Below are 20,100 nucleotides of genomic sequence, written 5' to 3' on the forward strand. Positions count from 1 at the left end.
GTGTGAGGTATTGCACGTTGGAAGGACAAACCAACGTAGAACATACAGGATTAATGGTGAGTCACTGAGGAGTGCAGTGGAACAGAGGGATCTGGGAATACAGATACAAAATTCCCTAAAAGTGTCGTCACAGGTAGATAGGGTCGTAAAGAGAGCTTTTGGTACATTGGCCTTTATTAATCGAAGTATTGAGAATAAGAGCTGGAATGTTATGATGAGGTTGTATAAGGCATTGGTGAGGCCGAATCTGGAGTATTGTGTTTAGTTTTGGTCACCAAATTACAGGAAGGATATAAATAAGGTTGAAAGAGTGCAGAGAAGGTTTACAAGGATGTTGCCGGGACTTGAGAAACTCAGTTACAGAGAAAGGTTGAATAGGTTAGGACTTTATTCCCTGGAGCGTAGAAGAATGAGGGGAGATTTGATAGAGGTATATAAAATTATGATGGGTATAGATAGAGTGAATGCAAGCAGGCTTTTTCCACTGAGGCAAGGGGAGAAAAAAACCAGAGGACATGGGTTAAGGGTGAGGGGGGAAAAGTTTAAAGGGAACATTAGGGGGGGCTTCTTCACACAGAGAGTGTTGGGAGTATGGAATGAGCTGCCAGACGAGGTGGTAAATGCTGGTTCTTTTTTAACATTTAAGAATAAATTGGGCAGATACATGGATGGGAGGTGTATGGAGGGATATGGTCTGTGTGCAGGTCAGTGGGACTAGGCAGAAAATGGTTTGGCACAGCCAAGAAGGGCCAAAGGGCCTGTTTCTGTGCTGTAGTTTCTATGGTTTCTATGGAGTGGCCAAGTCGGAGTTCAGACCTCAGACCAATTGAGAATTTGTGGGGTGGACTTGGAAAAAGTCTGTTTTCTGTCACAACCCCCATGCAATCTGACAGAGCTTGAGCAGTTTGTAAAGAAGAATGGGGAAAAATTTGTCGTGTCCAGATGTGCAAAGCAGATACAGACCTATCCACACAGACTCAAGGCTGTAATTGCTGCCATCGATGTATTTATTGAATACTACCTTGAAAGGGGTGAGTAATTATCCAAACAATTATTTTGTTTTAATATTTGTAATAAATTTTTAACTGATTTGTAGAAATTTGTTTTCACCTTGACACGAAAGAGTCTTTCCTGTTGCTCAGTGTCAAAAAAGCCAAATTAAATTCATTGTGATTCAATGTTGTAAAACAATAAAACATAAAAACTTCCAAGGGGGCTGAATAGGCAACGTATGTCACTATACACAACCCTGAGATTCATGCCCTTGAGGGCAGACTCAGTAAAACCAAGAGCCGCAATAGAATTAATGAAAGACTGTAACCAACAGGGTGAACAAACAACCAATGTGCAAAAGACAACAAGTTATGCAAATACCGAAGGGAAGAAAAATAATAAATGGTTAAGTTAGAAATTTCGAGAACATGAGATGAAGAGTGCCCCCCCCCCCACTTCCCTGCTGCACGAGCTTTGGAATCTACATTGGTAAGAAAATACATGAGCATTTTGGGTTATGGCTATGAAAGGACAGAAATTTCTTTTCTACTTCTGCTGATCTTTGCCATTCTTTCTTTCCTCAGTTAAAGTTAGCTAGAATTCATTTTAAAACTTTCCCATGAGATTCTAATTAGAAACCTCCTGAAAAGTTGCTTGAATCCTCTAATTACAGTAAATCTATAAGATTAAACAAAACCTGGTGCAAAGATTACTGAACCACAGTGTAAGTGGTGCTGATAACAGCAAATAAACCCTGCTAATCTGGATAACATGTTTCATGGAAAATCCCCCAGGTAGTGTCTAGCAATTGGGAGTGCTGAGAATTGGTTTCCCAGCAGTAGGCTGGACATCTGCCCCAACTATGAGGGAGCTGATTCAGATTCAGATTAATTTATTTAACACGTGTATATTGAAACATACAGTGAAGTGTATCATTTGCATTACTACCAACACAACCTAAGGATGTGTTGGGAACAGCCTGCAAGTGTTGCCAACCATTTTGGTGCCCAGGATACTCAGCAAGACCCAAATATGCAGCAGAACACAAGCAACAAAACAACAGCAAAATAATCCCTGTTTCTCCAGCCACCCACTCATGCACGCACGCCTTCACTCACATGCTCACTCACTCACATTCCTCCAATCTCATCTTCGGCCTCCAATGGACTCACGATTCACAGACAATGGGCATCTGACTTCCCCAGTGGGCTCTCAGACTTGGCGACTCGTGTCTTTATCCATTGGGCTTCAACTTCCAGCTTTCTGATTGACCTTCAGTCTTCGGTATTGACCCCAGGACTAGTCAAAGGCAGGACCCCAATCTCCAACCCTTGAACTTGAGTTCCTTGAATACAATTAGACTCATCAACAACCCCCACTCCACCTTGCCCTCTCCTACCTGACGCAACCTGTCTGACATCTTATAGCCTCCTCAGTCCTTGAACTTCTGTCTCTCCTCTCCTCTTCTTTATACTCACCATATCGCCTCCTCTCTTAGTTCTGATGCAGGGTTTCGACCCAAAATGTCAATAATTCCTTTCAGAATCAAAATCATTATTATTATCACTGATGCATGTTGTGAAATTTATTGTTTCATGGCAGCAGTTGGGTGCAATATAAAAAATATTACAATAAGGTACAACAAGAAATATTTTTAAATAACTGGTGCAAAAGAGAACAAAATTGTGAGGTAAATAATGATGGGTTTATGGACCATTCAGAAATATAATAGAGGGTAAGAAGCTGTTATTAAAATGTTGAACGTGGGTCTTCAGATTCCTGTACTTCCTTCTTAATGGCAGTAACGAGAAGAGGGTTTGTCCTGGGTGGGTGACGGTCCATAATGATGGATGCCACCATCTTAAGGCGCTGCCTTCTGAAGATGTCCTTGCTGCTGGGGAGGTTCATGCCCATGGTGGGGCTGGCTGAGTTTACAATCCTCTGCAGCTTTTTCTGATCCACACGCCTCCACACCAGGCAGTGATGCAACTGGTCAGAATGCTCTCCATAGTACATCTGTAGGAATTTGCTAGAGTCTTTGCTGACATACCGAATCTCCCCAAACTCCCAGTGAGGTATAGCTGCTGGTGTGCCTTTTTAATGATTGCATCAATATGTTGGGTTTGGGATGGATCCCCTGAGATGTTGACACTGAGGAATTTGAAACTGTTCACCCTTTCTACTATTGACCCCCTGATGAGGACTAGCGTGTGTCCTCCTGACTTCTACTTCCTGAAGTCCACAATTAATTCCTTGATCTTACTGGCTGCAAGATTGTTGTTGCGACACCACTCAGCTGATCCACCTCACTCACTCACCTCCTTGTCACCATCTACCATCAATTGTCTTAGCAGTGAGTGGGAGGGCATTTTTCAATGAAGACATTGGACTTTGCAATTATAGATAGGTTTGGTGAACTGGTGGAAACTTGGCAGAAGGCAAGGCTCCCTCTAAGGTGTGCACATATGAGTGTGCACACATGGAATTTAAAGTGCGCACGAAAGGTTGTCACCCTGTACCTCATTGGCATGTAGAGCGCCTGCACCAGTTGTGCATGCAGCCTGTTACAGTTTCATCCGTAAGGCCAGTGATGTTGTGGGGATGGAACTGGACTCTCTGACGATGGTGTCTGAAAAGAGGATGCTGTCTAAGTTGCATGCCATCTTGGACAATGTCTCCCATCCACTACATAATGAACTGGTTGGGCACAGGAGTACATTCAGCCAGAGACTCATTCCTCCGAGATGCAAAACAGAGCGTCATAGGAGGTCATTCCTGCCTGTGGCCATCAAACTTTACAACTCCTCCTTTGGATGGTCAGACACCCTGAGCCAATAGGCTGGTCCTGGACTTATTTCCTGGCATAATATACATATTACTATTTAATTATTTATGGTTTTATTACTATTTAATTATTTATGGTGCAACTGTAGTGAAAACCAATATCCCCGGGATCAATAAAGTATGACTATGACTATGTTAAGTATATTTCAAGATTGTACACAATCACCTTTCCTTTTCCAGTTTCTGATGCGGACAGTGTTGACAACATTTGCAATGATTTGTCTGCAGATTTTAGAACTGGCTTATTTATACTGTTTTTATTGAAGAAATTATTGATTTACCATGTCAAATTCCAAAGAAGCAAAGGGTGTGAGGTGCAGAAGAACTGCCAGTTCATTTAAAGCGGAAATAGCTGAATGAGACAGTAGAAGCTGCTACACCAAAATCTCATGAGGCCAGGAACGTGCAGCTATGAGAAATATGTGCATACAATGCAGAAACTGGTGTTACCTCCATCTATTGTCGTGATGCAAAAGTTGCTGGAGAATTTGCAAGTGGGAAGAAGGGAGTAATATTTGGAAACTTGACTTTTTTTAGTGTCATTTAGCAAGTGAATCATGTACGGACAATATACAAATGCTCTGGCAAGAAAATCCTTCTTTATATGCTATAGACTGCTATGTATGTTTTGTGAGAGTGCAGATGAACGAGAGTGAAAATGATCAAATTCAGGGGAGATCAAAGTACAGTTATTTTACTACTTTTAAACAATGGACAATAAACTTATCTTGGTAGTTTATTATCCTTCGTATAGCTTCAGGTTTGCTTCCACTTAAAAATTCAGTGTGCATGTGTTGTTCTCACTGGGCAAAAAATTGCACAGTGGAAGGTTTTTGTGCACACTGATCATTACAAATTACAGGGGATATTGGCAGAGGGAGTTTAATATGAGAAAGTGTAAGGTCATGCAATTAATAAAGAGGAATCTAAAGGGAGGTTTATCAGAATTATGGCAGTTGTGTGAAAAATAGAAGGATCTAAGTGTTCATGTTGAAGAATCATGAGTTCAAGTTTAATTTTCATTCAACCAGACATGAACATGAATGAATACAGCCAAAAGCAAGAGAATTACTCTGTGGTGAAGGTGCAAATCACAGTACCAACTGTCACATACAGCACAAGACCATATAAGATAGCAAGCACGTATAAGATATCAGTAAAATACAGACACACAAGTGAATATAGTCCAAGACCTTGACTCCATGAATATTGCAGAAATCTACAGCTGAACACACTACAGCATGTCTTCTGCCAAGTGAATATTGGGGGGCAGCACCAACTCCAGTTTACAGACTAACTCTGACACCTCTTGCCTGGGAGGCTGTAAACCGTCAATACCGCAGCTTGAGGCTAGTCCTTGCCATGACCAAGCCCACGCAGCACCCCCGCCAGCCGCTAGTAAATTGGACTTGCGGCATTCCACATTAACATTGTCCAACAGGGTCTTGGAATCTCAGGAAGAGCGACGAGAAAGATAACTCGCTGTTAGACTGCACACTATCTGCATGCTCCGACTCCTGTCTGATGCAGGGAACAGCACGATCTAAACTAAGTCCAGGTCCTTCAGTTTCTCTGCCAATGAGCAACTTGCTGATGGGGATAAACCTGTAGTACTTCAAGTTCTTAATGTTCAGCAGGGTCTTGTGACTGTAAAACATACATTTAAAAAGTAGAAAAACTTCTTTGGTTGACCCCGTAGAAGCCACTGCCATCGAAAGCGTCGCCACCTTATCGGGAGTTAACAACAGGTGCACCAGGAGTTAGGGAGGCAAGCGGTATTCTTGCCTTCAGATTCATTTATTTACCATATATACATCGAAAAATACTGTGAAATGCATAATTTGCGTTAACAAATAACTGTCACAATGGCAGGGCTTTGGGAGCAAGGGTGGACACAAATGCAAGACACATCTTGTGAGGTTACTTAGGTTTAGTTTATTGTATGATACCAGGAGAACAAGACAGAAGCAGGAATAGCGAACTGGACAAGGACTCAGGACTACGACTAGGCTGGGACCAAGGATCTGGGCTTGGACTCGGAATCGGCTCCCAGAACTAGAGGAGACATGAAGAGGCTAGGGTATGGACTCTGAGCCCGAGACTGGGCAAAGACCCAGTACCTGGGTCTTGCCTCGGGCTCGGACCCCAGAACCAGGCATGGACATAACATAGGCTAGGGAGAGGAGGAACATAGGAACACAGAGCCGCCGTCTCGGGAGAGCAGGTACATGGAACCATGGACACAAACACAGAACACAGAGTCCGGACCCCTCCTTGGGTACAGGGCACAGGGCTGGGACTCGCACACAGAACAGAGAGCCGGGACCCCTCCTTGGGTACAAGACATAGGGCCGGGACTCATGACCCTCCATGGGTCATGATACTTGACATGGTACTTGGACGCCGCCAGGGCCAGGACTTGACATGGTACTTGAATGCTGCCAGGGCCAGGATGTGGACGTGGTACTTGGATGCCGCTGGAGTCAGGACGTGGACGTGGAACTTGGACGCCGCCGGAGCCAGGACGTGGACGTGGTACTTGGATGCCGCCGGAGTCAGGACGTGGACGTGGAACTTGGACGCCGCCGGAGCCAGGACGTGGACGTGGTACTTGGATGCCGCCGGAGTCAGGACGTGGACGTGGAACTTGGACGCCGCCGGAGCCAGGACGTGGACGTGGTACTTGGATGCCGCCGGAGTCAGGACGTGGTGCTTGGAACCTCCGGGTAGTGCTGAGCTCTTGACTCGGCCCGGGAACAGTAGACAGCGGCTCTTGATTCCCTCTGGCGGGTTAACTGATGGACCCACCTCGGTGAGGAAACTTTGCAGGTTCGCTTTGGCGAGGTAACTGGACAGGGTTGCTCTGGTGAGGAAGGGCGAATTACCGGCACTCGCTTCGGCAGAGACTAGGCTTGCTTTGGCCAGATGACATTGGCACGCCGTGACTTTGCAGACTTTGCAGACGCTCCCGCACCGAACGGCTGAAAACTGGAGATTATAAACTACCAATTCAGCTGAGTGTTAATTGCCTCTAATCACCAAAGTCGAGGAACACGGGAAAACAGGGAATCAATGGTGCGGATCGTAACGTAAACAAGGTAAATTTAAGGGGACCCCGATCCAGACCATGACAATAACACGACCTAAGGATGTGCTGGGGGCAGCCTGCAAACATTGCCACCTATTCTGGCGCCAATCTAGCATGCTCACAATGTTCAGGAGAACAATGCAAACAGCAGCAACAACAGGAAGACAAGCCCTCTCCCACCTTCCCACGCTGGCACACACATGGGCAATCCTCCAGCCCCCAGGCAGGCCACCTGCAGCCCTCCAACCACTAGTCCTTGGCACTAAACCTTCAGGCTGGCTGTCATTTGGCCTCAGTCTTCAGGCACCTGTCCTAGGGACATATGGGCCTCGGCCTCTAATAGCAACTAGAGGAAAGGAACTTGGAAAGTGTTATGTTTCTCGAGAATGTTAATGAGGCCTGAAAAATAATGCAGAGCTTTGGTCCCCTTACTTAAGAAAGAATTCACTGACATTGGGGATAATTCAGATGAGAATCACGACCCCAGATGGTTCAGAGGGTTGTCCTTTAAAGAGCAACTGAGGAACTTAGATCTTTATTCCTTGTAGTTTAGAAGAATGAGGCATGAACTTACTCAAAGTTCAATGTGCAAAGGGAATTTATTATCAAAGTACATATATGTCACCATATACAATCCTGAGATTCATTTTCTTGTGGGCATATGCAGTAAATCCAAGAACAATAATAGAATCAATAAAAGACCACACCCAACAGGGCAGGCAAGCAATAAATGTGCAAAGATAGTAAACTGTGCAACTACAATAGAAAAAATAATAATAAAAATAAATAAACAATTAAATATTAAGAACATGAGATGAAGAGCCCTTGAAAGTGAGTCCAGAGGTTGTGGGAACATTTCAGTGACTGGGCGAGTGAAGCTGAGTGAAACTATCCCCTCTGGTTCAGAAGCCTGGTGACTGAGGGGTAATAACTGTTCCTGAACCTGGTGATGTGGGTCCTGAGGCTCTTGTACCTGATGGCAGCAGTGAGAGTAGAACAGGACCTGGGTGGTGGGGGTCGCTGATGATGGCTACTGCTTTCCTGTGTCAGCACTCCGTGTAGATGTGCTTACTGGTGGGGAGGTCTTTACCCATGATAGACTGGGCTGTATCCACTACCTTTTTTTTGTAGGATATTCCATTCAAGGTCATTGGTGTTTCCATATCACTGTGATGCAACCAGTCAATATACTGTCCACTACACAGCTATAGAAGTTTGTCAAAGTATTAGATGTCATGCTGAATCTTCACAAACTATTAAGGAAGTAGAGGTGTTGCTGTGCTTTCTTCTAAATTGCACTTAGATGTTGGGTCAAAGACAGATCCTTTGAAATGATAACAGTTAAGATCCTAAAAGGAAAGGCAGTACAGATCTTGAGATAGGTCCACGAACAGAGGTGTCTTAAATGAGAGAATGTAGTTGTGAGGTAAGGGGATGGTCATTAAAACTGAGGAACTTTTTGTCACAGAGAGTACCTTATGCTGGAGGGTTGTGGAGACTACTTCAGAGGAGGGGTTTAAAAGTGAGATAGATAATTTTTAAAAGGTTAAGCAATTGAGGACTAAGGGGAAATGATGTAGTGAGAGTAAACAGAATAACAGTTCGGCACAGACTAGATGGATCATGCAGTGCTCTATGACTCTATGACACTAAGTCCCCACAAACCATTCAGATTATTCCCCAAACAGAAGCCCTGGTTGAACCATGAAATCCTCAGTCTGTTGAGGTCAGACCAGTGGCATTCAAGTCTACAGCCCAAGTATGATACAAGAGGTTCAGATACAATCTCTGGAAAACCGTCTCACGTGTGAAGTGGCAATTCCGGACTAAACTTGAATCACTGAGGGAAGCTCGACAGCTGTGTCAGGGTTTGAATGCTATCACCTCTAACAAAGTAAAACGAAGCAACATAGGTGAAGAGAAGGCTTCACTACCAGATGAGCTGAATGTCTTCTATGCTCACTTTGACCATAGAGACCAAACTCACAGACCTCCACAGCCCCTGCTGATGCTGCACTTTCAGTCTAGGAGGCCCTGGCCGAGCACTAAAGACATATGCTGATCAAGTAAAAGTGGCAGGCCGACAAATCCAGGGCAAGCATTAAAAAGGGCCACTTTTCAGCATAATTGTATAAGGGCTAAGAGAGTTGTAAAAGAGCACCTGAAGGCTTTGTGTGTCAATGCAAGGAGCATTCGTAATAAGGTGGATGAATTGAAAGTGCAGATTGTTATTAATGATTATGATGATATAGTTGGGATCACAGAGACATGGCTCCAGGGTGACCAGGGATGGGAGCTCAACGTTAAGGGATATTCAATATTCAGGAGGGATAGACATGAAGGAAGGGGAGGTGGGGTGGTGTTGCTGGTTAAAGAAGAGATTAACGCAATAGAAAGGAAGGACATAAGCCGGGAAGATGTGGAATTGATATGGGTAGAGCTGCGTAACACTAAGGGGCAGAAGACGCTGGTGGGAGTTGTGTACAGGCCACCTAACAGTAGTAGTGAGGTCGGAGATGGTATTAAACAGGAAATTAGAAATGTGTGCAATAAAGGAACAGCAGTTATAATGGGTGACTTCAATCTACATGTAGATTGGGTGAACCAAATTGGTAAAGGTGCTGAGGAAGAGGATTTCTTGGAATGTATGCGGGATGGTTTTTTGAACCAACATGTCACCAGCAGGCTATTCTAGACTGGGTTTTGAGCAACGAGGAAGGGTTAATTAGCAATCTTGTCGTGAGAGGCCCCTTGGGTAAGAGTGACCATAATATGGTGGAATTCTTCATTAAGATGGAGAGTGACATAGTTAATTCAGAAACAAAGGTTCTGAACTTAAACAGGGGTAACTTTGAAGGTATGAGACGTGAATTAGCTAAGATAGACTGGCAAATGACACTTAAAGGATTGATGGTGGATATGCAATGGCAAGCATTTAAAGGTTGCATGGATGAACTGCAACAAATGTTCATCCCAGTTTGGCAAAAGAATAAATCAAGGAAGGTAGTGCACCCGTGGCTGACAAGAGAAATTAGGGATAGTATCAATTCCAAAGAAGAAGCATACAAATTAGCCAGAGAAAGTGGCTCACCTGAGGACTGGGAGAAATTCAGAGTTCAGCAGAGGAGGACAAAGGGCTTAATTAGGAAGGGGAAAAAAGATTATGAGAGAAAACTGGCAGGAAACATAAAAACAGACTGTAAAAGCTTTTATAGATATGTAAAAAGGAAAAGACTGGTAAAGACAAATGTAAGTCCCCTGCAGACAGAAACAGGTGAATTGATTATGGGGAGCAAGGACATGGCAGACCAATTGAATAATTACTTTGGTTCTGTCTTCACTAAGGAGGACATAAATAATCTTCCAGAAATAGTAGGGGACAGAGGGTCCAGTGAGATGGAGGAACTGAGCGAAATACATGTTAGTAGGGAAGTGGTGTTAGGTAAATTGAAGGGATTGAAGGCAGATAAATCCCCAGGGCCAGATGGTCTGCATACCAGGGTGCTTAAGGAAGTAGCCCAAGAAATAGTGGATGCATTAGTGATAATTTTTCAAAACTCGTTAGATTCTGGACTAGTTCCTGAGGATTGGAGGGTGGCTAATGTAACTCCACTTTTTAAAAAAGGAGGGAGAGAGAAACCAGGGAATTATAGACCGGTTAGCCTAACGTCGGTGGTGGGGAAACTGCTGGAGTCAGTTATCAAGGATGTGATAACAGAACATTTGGAAAGCGGTGAAATGATCGAACAAAGTCAGCATGGATTTGTGAAAGGAAAATGATGTCTGACGAATCTCATAGAATTTTTTGAGGATGTAACTAGTAGAGTGGATAGGGGAGAACCAGTGGATGTGGTATATTTGGATTTTCAGAAGGCTTTTGACAAGGTCCCACACAGGAGATTAGTGTGCAAACTTAAAGCACACGGTATTGGGGGTAAGGTATTGGTGTGGGTGGAGAGTTGGTTAGCAGACAGGAAGCAAAGAGTGGGAATAAATGGGACCTTTTCAGAATGGCAGGCGGTGACTAGTGGGGTACCGCAAGGCTCAGTGCTGGGACCCCAGTTGTTTACAATATATATTAATGACTTGGATGAGGGAATTAAATGCAGCATCTCCAAGTTTGCGGATGACACGAAGCTGGGTGGCAGTGTTAGCTGTGAGGAGGATGCTAAGAGGATGCAGGGTGACTTGGATAGGTTGGGTGAGTGGGCAAATTCATGGCAGATGCAATTTAATGTGGATAAATGTGAAGTTATCCACTTTGGTGGCAAAAATAGGAAAACAGATTATTATCTGAATGGTGGCCGATTAGGAAAAGGGGAGGTGCAATGAGACCTGGGTGTCATTATACACCAGCCATTGAAAGTGGGCATGCAGGTACAGCAGGTGGTGAAAAAGGCGAATGGTATGCTGGCACTTATAGAGAGAGGATTCGAGTACAGGAGCAGGGAGGTACTACTGCATTTGTACAAGGCCTTGGTGAGACCACACCTGGAGTATTGTGTGCAGTTTTGGTTCCCTAATCTGAGGAAAGACATCCTTGCCATAGAGGGAGTACAAAGAAGGTTCACCAGATTGATTCCTGGGATGGCAGGACTTTCATATGAAGAAAGTCTGGATGAACTGGGCTTGTACTCGTTGGAATTTAGAAGATTGAGAGGGGATCTGATTGAAACGTATAAGATCCTAAAGGGATTGGACAGGCTAGATGCAGGAAGATTGTTCCCGATGTTGGGGAAGTCCAGAACGAGGGGTCACAGTTTGAGGATAGAGGGGAAGCCTTTTAGGACCAAGATTAGGAAAAACTTCTTCACACAGAGAGTGGTGAATCTGTGGAATTCTCTGCCACAGGAAACAGTTGAGGCCAGTTCATTGGCTATATTTAAGAGGGAGTTAGATATGGCCCTTGTGGCTACAGGGGACAGGGGGTATGGAGGGAAGGCTGGGGCGGTGTTCTGAGTTGGATGATCAGCCATGATCATAATAAATGGCGGTGCAGGCTCGAAGGGCCGAATGGCCTACTCCTGCACCTATTTTCTATGTTTCTATCTGGCTGGAGTGTTGACTAATAAGCTTAACTCTCACTTCAGGAGTCTGACGTACCCTGCTGCTTCAAGCAGGCTTCAATTATACTGATGCCTAAGAGGAATGAGGTAACCTGCCTCAATGACTATCGTCCAGTATCACTTACAGTACATCCTCTCTGGTGAACTGCTTTGAGAGTTTGCTGATGATACATATCAATTCCTGGATCAGGTATATGGAGGAATTTAAGGTGGGGGGGGTGTTATATGGGAGGCAGGGTTTAAGGGTCTGCATAACACTGTGGGCCAAAGGGCCTGTGCTGTGCTGTATTGTTCTTTGAGTTCTATATCTGCTCCAATTTTCCTACCTGTACAACAAGTCCACGGCAGAAGCCATTTCATTGGCTCTTCACTCAACCTTGGAGCATCTGGAGCAAAGATGCATACATCAGGATGTTCTTTATTGACTATACTTGGCATTCAATACTATAATTCCCTCAAAACTAATCAATAAGGTTCAAGATCTTGGCCTCAGTATCTCCTTGTGTAATTGGATCCTTGATTTCCTCACTTGCAGACGCAAATTGGTTCAGATTGGCAGTGAGATCTCTGTCAGCACAGGCACACCACAAGGCTGTGTGTTTAACTCCCCGCTCCACTCACTTACTCTTATGACTGTATGGCTAAGCACAGCTCTGATGCCGTATTCAGGTTTGCTGATGACACCATTGCTGTGGGGTGGATCAAAGGTGGTGACAAATATGTGTATAGGAGATTGAAAGTAGTGGATACGGGCCAATCCATCAGGAATAAAGCCCTCCCTACTATTGAGTATACATCTAGAAGGACAGTTGTCACAGGAAGGAAGCATCCGTCATTGAGGAATCCACCACTCAGGCCATGCACTCCTCTGGCTGCTCCCATTAGGAAGAAGGTACAGGAGCCTCAGGACTCGAACCACCAGCTTCAGGAACAGTTTTGCCCCTCAATCATCAGGCTCTTGAACCAGAGGGATAAATTCACTCAACTTTAATCGCCCCTTCATCAAACTGTTCCCACAACCTATTGACTCACTTTTTGGGAATCTTCATATTATGTTCTTGCTATTTATTGCTTATTAATTTCCTTTTTTTTCTTTTGTAGTGTATTTGTGTAGTTCGTTGTCTTTTGTACATTTGTTGTCCATCTATCCTGTTGGGTGCGGTCTTTCATTGATTGTATTGTGTTTCTTGGATTTACTAAGTATGCCCACAGAAAACGAATCTCACTTTTGTATAAGGTGACGTGTGTACTTTGATAATACATTTACTTTGAACTATGCATGCGAAAATATGGTTTTAATTTATAACTTCAAACAGGTACAAGACTTTTCAGGGAATGAAGGGATATAGATCACATGCAGACAAAGGGATTAATGGCGTTATGTTTAGCACAGATATCATGAGCTGAAGGGTCAGTTCCTATGTTGTATGTTCTATGAATCGTATGTGGTAACAATACCTGTAATTGCCACAAGATGTCAGTGTAACCATAGTGGAAAGCATTGTTGAGGTCTCAGCTGTACACCCAGTAGGTGACTGTACAAATGTTTCATTTATGTGATGGCCAAATGCTTTAATGTTGAGCCTCGGTTGTTGAATCTAGCTGGATTGCAAGGAACTGGGATGAGTTACAAGTGGGTCTGGTGCTATTTGGTTGAGATAGCAGCCTTGTGTGATGGGAGTGTGAGATAATTGTTAATGGCTAATCAGGCTTTCATTTAGTGAAAATTTCCATCCAATTTTACTTATTTTAAGTAAGCTTTTTTAAATCTAGATTCATTGGTCAAAGTTCACCATACACTGCTCTGAGATTCATTTTCTTGCTGGCATTCGCAATAAAACAAATAGAATAGAATCTATGAAAAACTACAGACAAGGGCTAACAAGCAACCAACGTGCAAAAGAAGGTAAACTGCAAATAGAAAAACTAGGCCTCCGCTGGTCAGGGTCGACGATGGATGTTGTGTCCTAGCTGTCTAGATACGCAAGTCTGGGCAGTACATTGTGGACAGCAAGCTGTTGCCCATGTGGCAAACTCCCCCTCTCCATGCATCTGATGAACCCAAAGGAATGGCCGATTCCGCTTGGTACCAGTGGCATTGCAGGGGTTGCCAGTCAGAGCTGAACTCAATGTAGGACTGCCTTAGGGACTCCAGCTCCGCATTTTTCCGAAGAGATGCAGCCTGGCCTCCTGAGTTCCTCCGGCGTTTTGTGTTTGTCTTCCGGATTTTTCCCACAGGTTCCCCCCCCACAAAGCCTCCCTGTGAGTGGGTGGAGCCGCAAGGCAGCAGAGGATTGAGATGAAAGTTTTCCTTCTCCTAGATGAGCTGCCAACCACAGCTGGTGAGCCCCATCTGCCCAAAGCGACTGGTTTTAAGGTACCAGAAACCCACCTTTTCTCCTTCTACCGCCAATAGAAACCGTGCTGCTGGACTTAGTAACTAAGCCCAATGTGAAGGCCAGGAGCTGGATTTCATGGTCAGGGGCTATTTGAGGTGCAAGCCATTGGGAGGTTGTCTTCATTACCAAGACTACCAAATCATAATAATAGTAATAAATAATACTGAGAACATGAGTTGTAGAGTCCTTGAAATTGAGTCTGTAGGTTGTGTTTAGTGACCTGTTCAGTGTTAAGGTGAGTAAAGTTATCCACAATCGTTCAGGAGGGTAATGACTGATCCTGAGCCTGGTTGTGTGGGACCCATGTGGCTTCTGTACTTCCTTCCTAATGGCAGCACCAAGAAGAAAGCATTACCAGGATCCTTTATGATGGAGGATGAGTTCTTGTGCCAGTGCCCCTTGTGGAAGTGCTCAATGGTGGGGATGGGTTTTCCTGTAATTAACTGGGCTGTATCTCCCACTTTTTATAGGCTTTTCAGTTCTTAAGGATTGGTGTTTCCATGCCAGGCTGTGATGCAGCCCCTGAAGATACTCTCCATTGTGTATTTATAGAAGCTTGTCGAAGTTTGTAGCAACTCAGTGGCCACTTTATTAGGTACCTCCTGTCTCTAATGAAGTGAGTGTATGTTCGTGGTCTTCTGCTGCTGTAGTCCATCCAGTTCAAAGTTCAATATGTTGTGTGTTCAGAAATGCTCTTCAGCACACCACTGTTGTAACTTGTGGTTATTTGAATTACTGTCGCCTTCCTGTCAGCTTGCACTAGTCTGGCCATTTGCCTCTGACTCTCTCATTAACAAGGTGGTTTTGCCCACAGAACTGCCACTCACTGGAATGTTTTTTTTGTTTCTCACACTATTCACTTTAATCTCTAGACTGTTGTGCATGAAAATCCCAGGATATCAGCAGTTTCTGATATACTCAAACAACCCCATCTGGCACCAATAATCATTCCACAAAGTCACTTAGGTCATGTTTCTTCCCCATTCTGATGTGTGGTCTGAATCTCTTGACCATGTCTGCATGCTTTTAAGCATTGAGTTGCTGTCACATGATTGGCTGATTAGATATTTGCATGAACGAACAGATGTACCTAATAAAGTGGCCACTGGCTGTATACAGCTGTTCATCTTATCTGTTATAATTGCTCTATTCTTTTAAATCAAGACTCTAAGACTTAAAGAAATACATTGTATATATGTTGAGACTGACTCTCACTTAATTTTCTTTCAGAAACGTCAATCACAATAAAAACATGATGTACCTGGAAAGCAAAAACCAAATTGAGGTGGAACTTGCACCAAAGGTGGATGCTCCTGAAGGGAAATTAAATGGGCACGTCAAGCCACTGGTTGTGTCTAGGGGTCTAGGGGAGCTAAAGCTTCTGGAGGGCTTTGGTGAGATGGTCCAGAGTCCAAAAGCAGAGTGGAGGCACTACCTGAATGGAACTGTGGCACATAAACAACGAGCCCTGCACTGCGAGGAGGTTAACCCTGTCAGTAAGCAGGAAGGGTGAGTCTGATTCCATGATTGTTAACATTTGGGGAAGCAAAAGAAGTGCTGAGGAATCTATATTTGAACCATGTTTGTCATTTCCTTTTTCTTGTTTTTTTTTTGAAAGGTGGACATTTTATTGAAATGAGCTCGGGCTTTTCTCTTTGGAGTGAAGGAGGATGCGAGGTGACTTGATAGAGATGTACAAGATGATAAGAGGCATAGACTGAGTGGAAAGCCAGAGGCTTTCCCCAGGGGGGAAATGCTTACTACAAGGGGGCATAATTTTAAGGTGATTGGGGGTAAGTTATAGAAGGGGTATCGGAGATAATGCAGGGACCTAGGGCAGCACGGTAGTGTAGTGGTTAGCAGGACGCGTAACAGCACAGCTGGCCAGGGTTCACTTCCTGTTGCTGCCTATGAGGGGTTTGTACGTTCTCTCCACAAACACGTGGGTTTCCTCCAGGTGCCGTGGTTTCCTCCCGCAGTCCAAAGACGTACCGGTTGGTAGGTTAATTGGTCATTGTAAGTTGTCCCGCAGTTAGGCTCAGATTAAGTTGGGGGATTGCTGGTCGGCGTGGCTGGCAGGGCCAATTCTGCACTGTATCTCAATAAATAAATGAAAAGTAAGTTTTTTACACAGTGTTGAGTGCATGGAAAGACCTGCCAGGGACATGGTAGAGGCCAACATAGTGTATGAGGGTCATTTAAGTAACTCTTAGATAGAAATGGACAGAAGGATTAGTTTGATCTTAGAGTAGATTAAAAGGTTGGCAGAATTTCCTGGGCCGGATGGCCTGCACTGTGCCGTAATGTTCTTAAAAGGAAATCCCTTTTGTTGTACCTTGTAAACTGTTAAGATAACATAATTAGGATGAGATGTTAAGAAACATACCATAACAATTTCTATGAATGTCCATTAATACTTGTCTTTATCAGCTCACTGTGGTACCTGAGTGTCAGGGTTACTTGCATAACCAGGAATATGTCTGATTGGGGCATTTGGCTTTGCAATGATTTTATTCCTGCCGAGGGCTGTCTCTCCAGTGTGGAGGACACCACTGTACAACTGGTGGGTACCAGCGAGCAGAATAAGAAACACTTGGACTTGCTGTGGAACTGTGTCGAGGAGCTTGAGAACAGGAGCAGACGCAACAACGTCAGGCTGATCGGTCTAAAGGAGGGTGTGGAAACGTGCGGTCTGATTAAGTGTGTGCAAAGAATCATGTCCGAAGGATTTGGCATCGAACTGAATGCAGAGTTTGAAATTGAGAGGGCACATCGGGCCTTGGCTCCCATCCCAGGCGAGGATCGCCTCACTCCCAGGCTGGTCCTAATATGATTCTTGCGGTCTTCGGCCAGAGAGAAAGTGCTGCAAGCAGCCAAAGCAAAGAGAGGAGTTGAGTGGGAGGGATGCAAAGTTTCCTTCTTTCTAGCTATGTCCAGAAAATTGGCTGAACAACGGAGGGCATTTACTACGGCTCGGAAAATGCTGCAAAAAGTCAACGTGAGGTACACTCGCTTATCCAGCAGTTCTACACTTCACGTGGAAAGGAAAGAACAAGTTCTTTACTACTGCTGCAGAAGCAGAGGAATTCATTCAGAAAAACTGTGATGCTGGCATTGACTGAGTCAGGATTTGATCACAGTAATAAGTGGAGATAACATTTTAGGTGTAATAGGGTGGGTGGGGAGCTGGATGAAGCGGTCTGATTAGGGTGAGGCTTGCTAGCTGGCACGGCACTTTGTGGACCACATCATGTGTCTTTTTCTTTTCTGTTTCCTTGTGGAGCTTATCCTGCCTGTTTGTTTTTATTAGTTAATCTGGCAGGAATGTATTATTTATATGTTTTTGGGTTATGTTGGTTGTTTGCTTGTTGTTTGAGAGCGCAGAATTTGCAATTTTTTTTGGTAATAATTGAGCACGGGGATAGAGTACAGCAGGGTTTTTTTTGGGCTATTTTTTCGGAGTTATTGCATTCCAGACTCAGCCATCCGGGAAAATGTATATTTTTGCACATGTGTGCATGAAGTTTAGGACATGAAAATGGTTAATTTCACATCATGGAACATTAATGGGTGTGAAAACCCAATCAAGAGGAAAAAGATTTTATCATACCTTCAAGGTAAACAAATTGATGTTGCATTTGTCCTTGAAACACATTTTAAAGATGTTGAAGCACTGAAATTTAGAAGAGATTGGGTGGGCCAGGTATTCTATTCATCACTTAATAGCAAACAAAATGAGACAATGATTTTAATTAACAAAAATCTTAATTTTGTATTGCTTGGAGAATTTAAAGACAAGGAAGGCAGGATAATTTGTATAGATCCACTTATTAATGTGGTGAAGGTAGTACTTTGTAACATATATGCACCTAGTAAGGAAGACCCAGACTTTCTTAATAAGGTGAACAAAATTTTAGGCACCAGGGAAGGAAAAATAATTTTAGCAGGAGACTTTAACCAAGTAATGGACCCTGTTACTGATAAAAGCAAATTTCAGACATCACCAGTACCCAGGGATAGGGCTACCTTACATCAACTTATTGAGGATATCGGTCTGGTGGATATATGGCGATTGGTGAATCCATCCGGAAAAGAATATACATTTTTCTCTCATCGACATAAATCCTACTCTAGAATAGATTTTTTTCTAATATCCAACTCCATTGTTGAACAGGTGATAGACCGTAAAATTGGCCCGATAGCATAATCAGACCATGTACCGGTTGAAATTCAAATTGATTTAAATACTGAAAGGGGAAGGAGGGGTTGATGGTGAATGAAGACTATGCTGTTAAAAGATGAAGATTTCAGTGATAAGCTGGCTGAGGATCTGACTTCATTTTTTGAATTGAACGTAAGACCACAGTAAAGCTGTCCTCGGTATGGGAGGCATCCAAGGTGTATATAAGAGGAAAATTAATAGCACAAGCATCTAAAAGGAAGAAAGAAAGTATGGAGCAAATAAAAAATCTGGAGGTAGAAATAACCACATTGGAAAAGGTTTTAGCAAGACAATATACCGATGACCTATACAAAGATACAATTTGAAATTCCAGCTAAATAACATATATAACAAAGAAGCAGAATATACATTATTTAGATTAAAAACAAGTTTCTTCGAAAGTGGTGACAAAGCTGGCAAGCTGTTGGCATGATATTTAAAGCAGCAGAATATGACCATAAGACCATAACACAAGGTGTTATACTTGTAATTAAGAAAGGGGATACATTAGTGTCATCATCTAAAGAAATAAAGAAGTCTTTCAACAGTTCTAAAACATTTAAATACATCACCGTTTAACCATGACCAGGAGGAGCTAAATCAGTTTTTTGCTAACATAAAATTGCCTACTTTATCCCCACAACAAGCTGAGTCCTTGGATGCCCCAATTACTGAGGATGAGGTCAGACGGGCTATTGCAGCTATGAAAATGGGGAAATCTACAGGTATGGATGGCTTTGCAGTTGAATATTATAAGAAATTTCTGGACATATTGGCTCCTATTCTAACAAAAATCTATTCAGAAGCACTTAATTTGGAATCTTTACCGAATACATTTAATGAAGCATTAATATCGTTGATCCCAAAAAGAGAACAGGGAGGCAATAGATCCCTCCAATTATAGGCCTACAAGCTTAATTAATGTGGACCGTAAGATACTGATTAACATACTGGCTTTGCGATTAGAGAAAGTATTGCCATCTATAATTAATTGACAGGGTTGAGTGGAGATTTTTAACCACAGCCTTGTCATTCTTTGGGTTTGGCTCTATCTTTAAATCATGGATTAGAATTTTGTATAAAAACCCTAAGGCTGCAGTTATTACAAATGGTATCATATACCCATTTCCCAACATTTCACGGGGTACACGCCAAAGCTGCCCCCTCTCCCCACTGTTGTTTATGATTTTTTTTGGAACCGCTGGCAATCGTGATTGGAGCAGATCAAAATGTTAGAGGAGTGAAGGGAGGTGGAAAGGAGCATAAGCTGATGTTATATGCTGACGATATTTTATTACTGATGAGTGACCCTTCTAACTCCTTACCCCCCACTAATGAAAACAATTCAATTATACTCTGAGGTATCTGGTTATAAAATCAACTGCAATAAATCTGAGGCTATGCCAATGGCAAAATTGTGTTTTTCAAATTCAGTATCCCAGTTTAATTTCAGATTGGTGCCAGTTAGAATGAAGTATCTAGGGGTCA

General features: G+C 43.3%; 1 protein-coding gene across 1 annotated transcript in view; it reads left to right on the top strand.

The window, feature by feature from the left end:
* Nucleotides 1-15,642: 15,642 nt before the first annotated feature.
* oca2 (oculocutaneous albinism II) overlaps nt 15,643-20,100 on the top strand; it is a 503,930-nt gene continuing 499,472 nt past the window's right edge. The window contains exon 1 of the mRNA XM_072264241.1: nt 15,643-15,899. Coding sequence (XP_072120342.1) covers nt 15,643-15,899 — 257 coding nt within the window. The remainder of the gene's footprint in view (nt 15,900-20,100) is intronic.

Source organism: Mobula birostris, chromosome 7 (assembly GCF_030028105.1).
Source record: "Mobula birostris isolate sMobBir1 chromosome 7, sMobBir1.hap1, whole genome shotgun sequence".
Lineage (NCBI taxonomy): Eukaryota > Metazoa > Chordata > Chondrichthyes > Myliobatiformes > Myliobatidae > Mobula > Mobula birostris.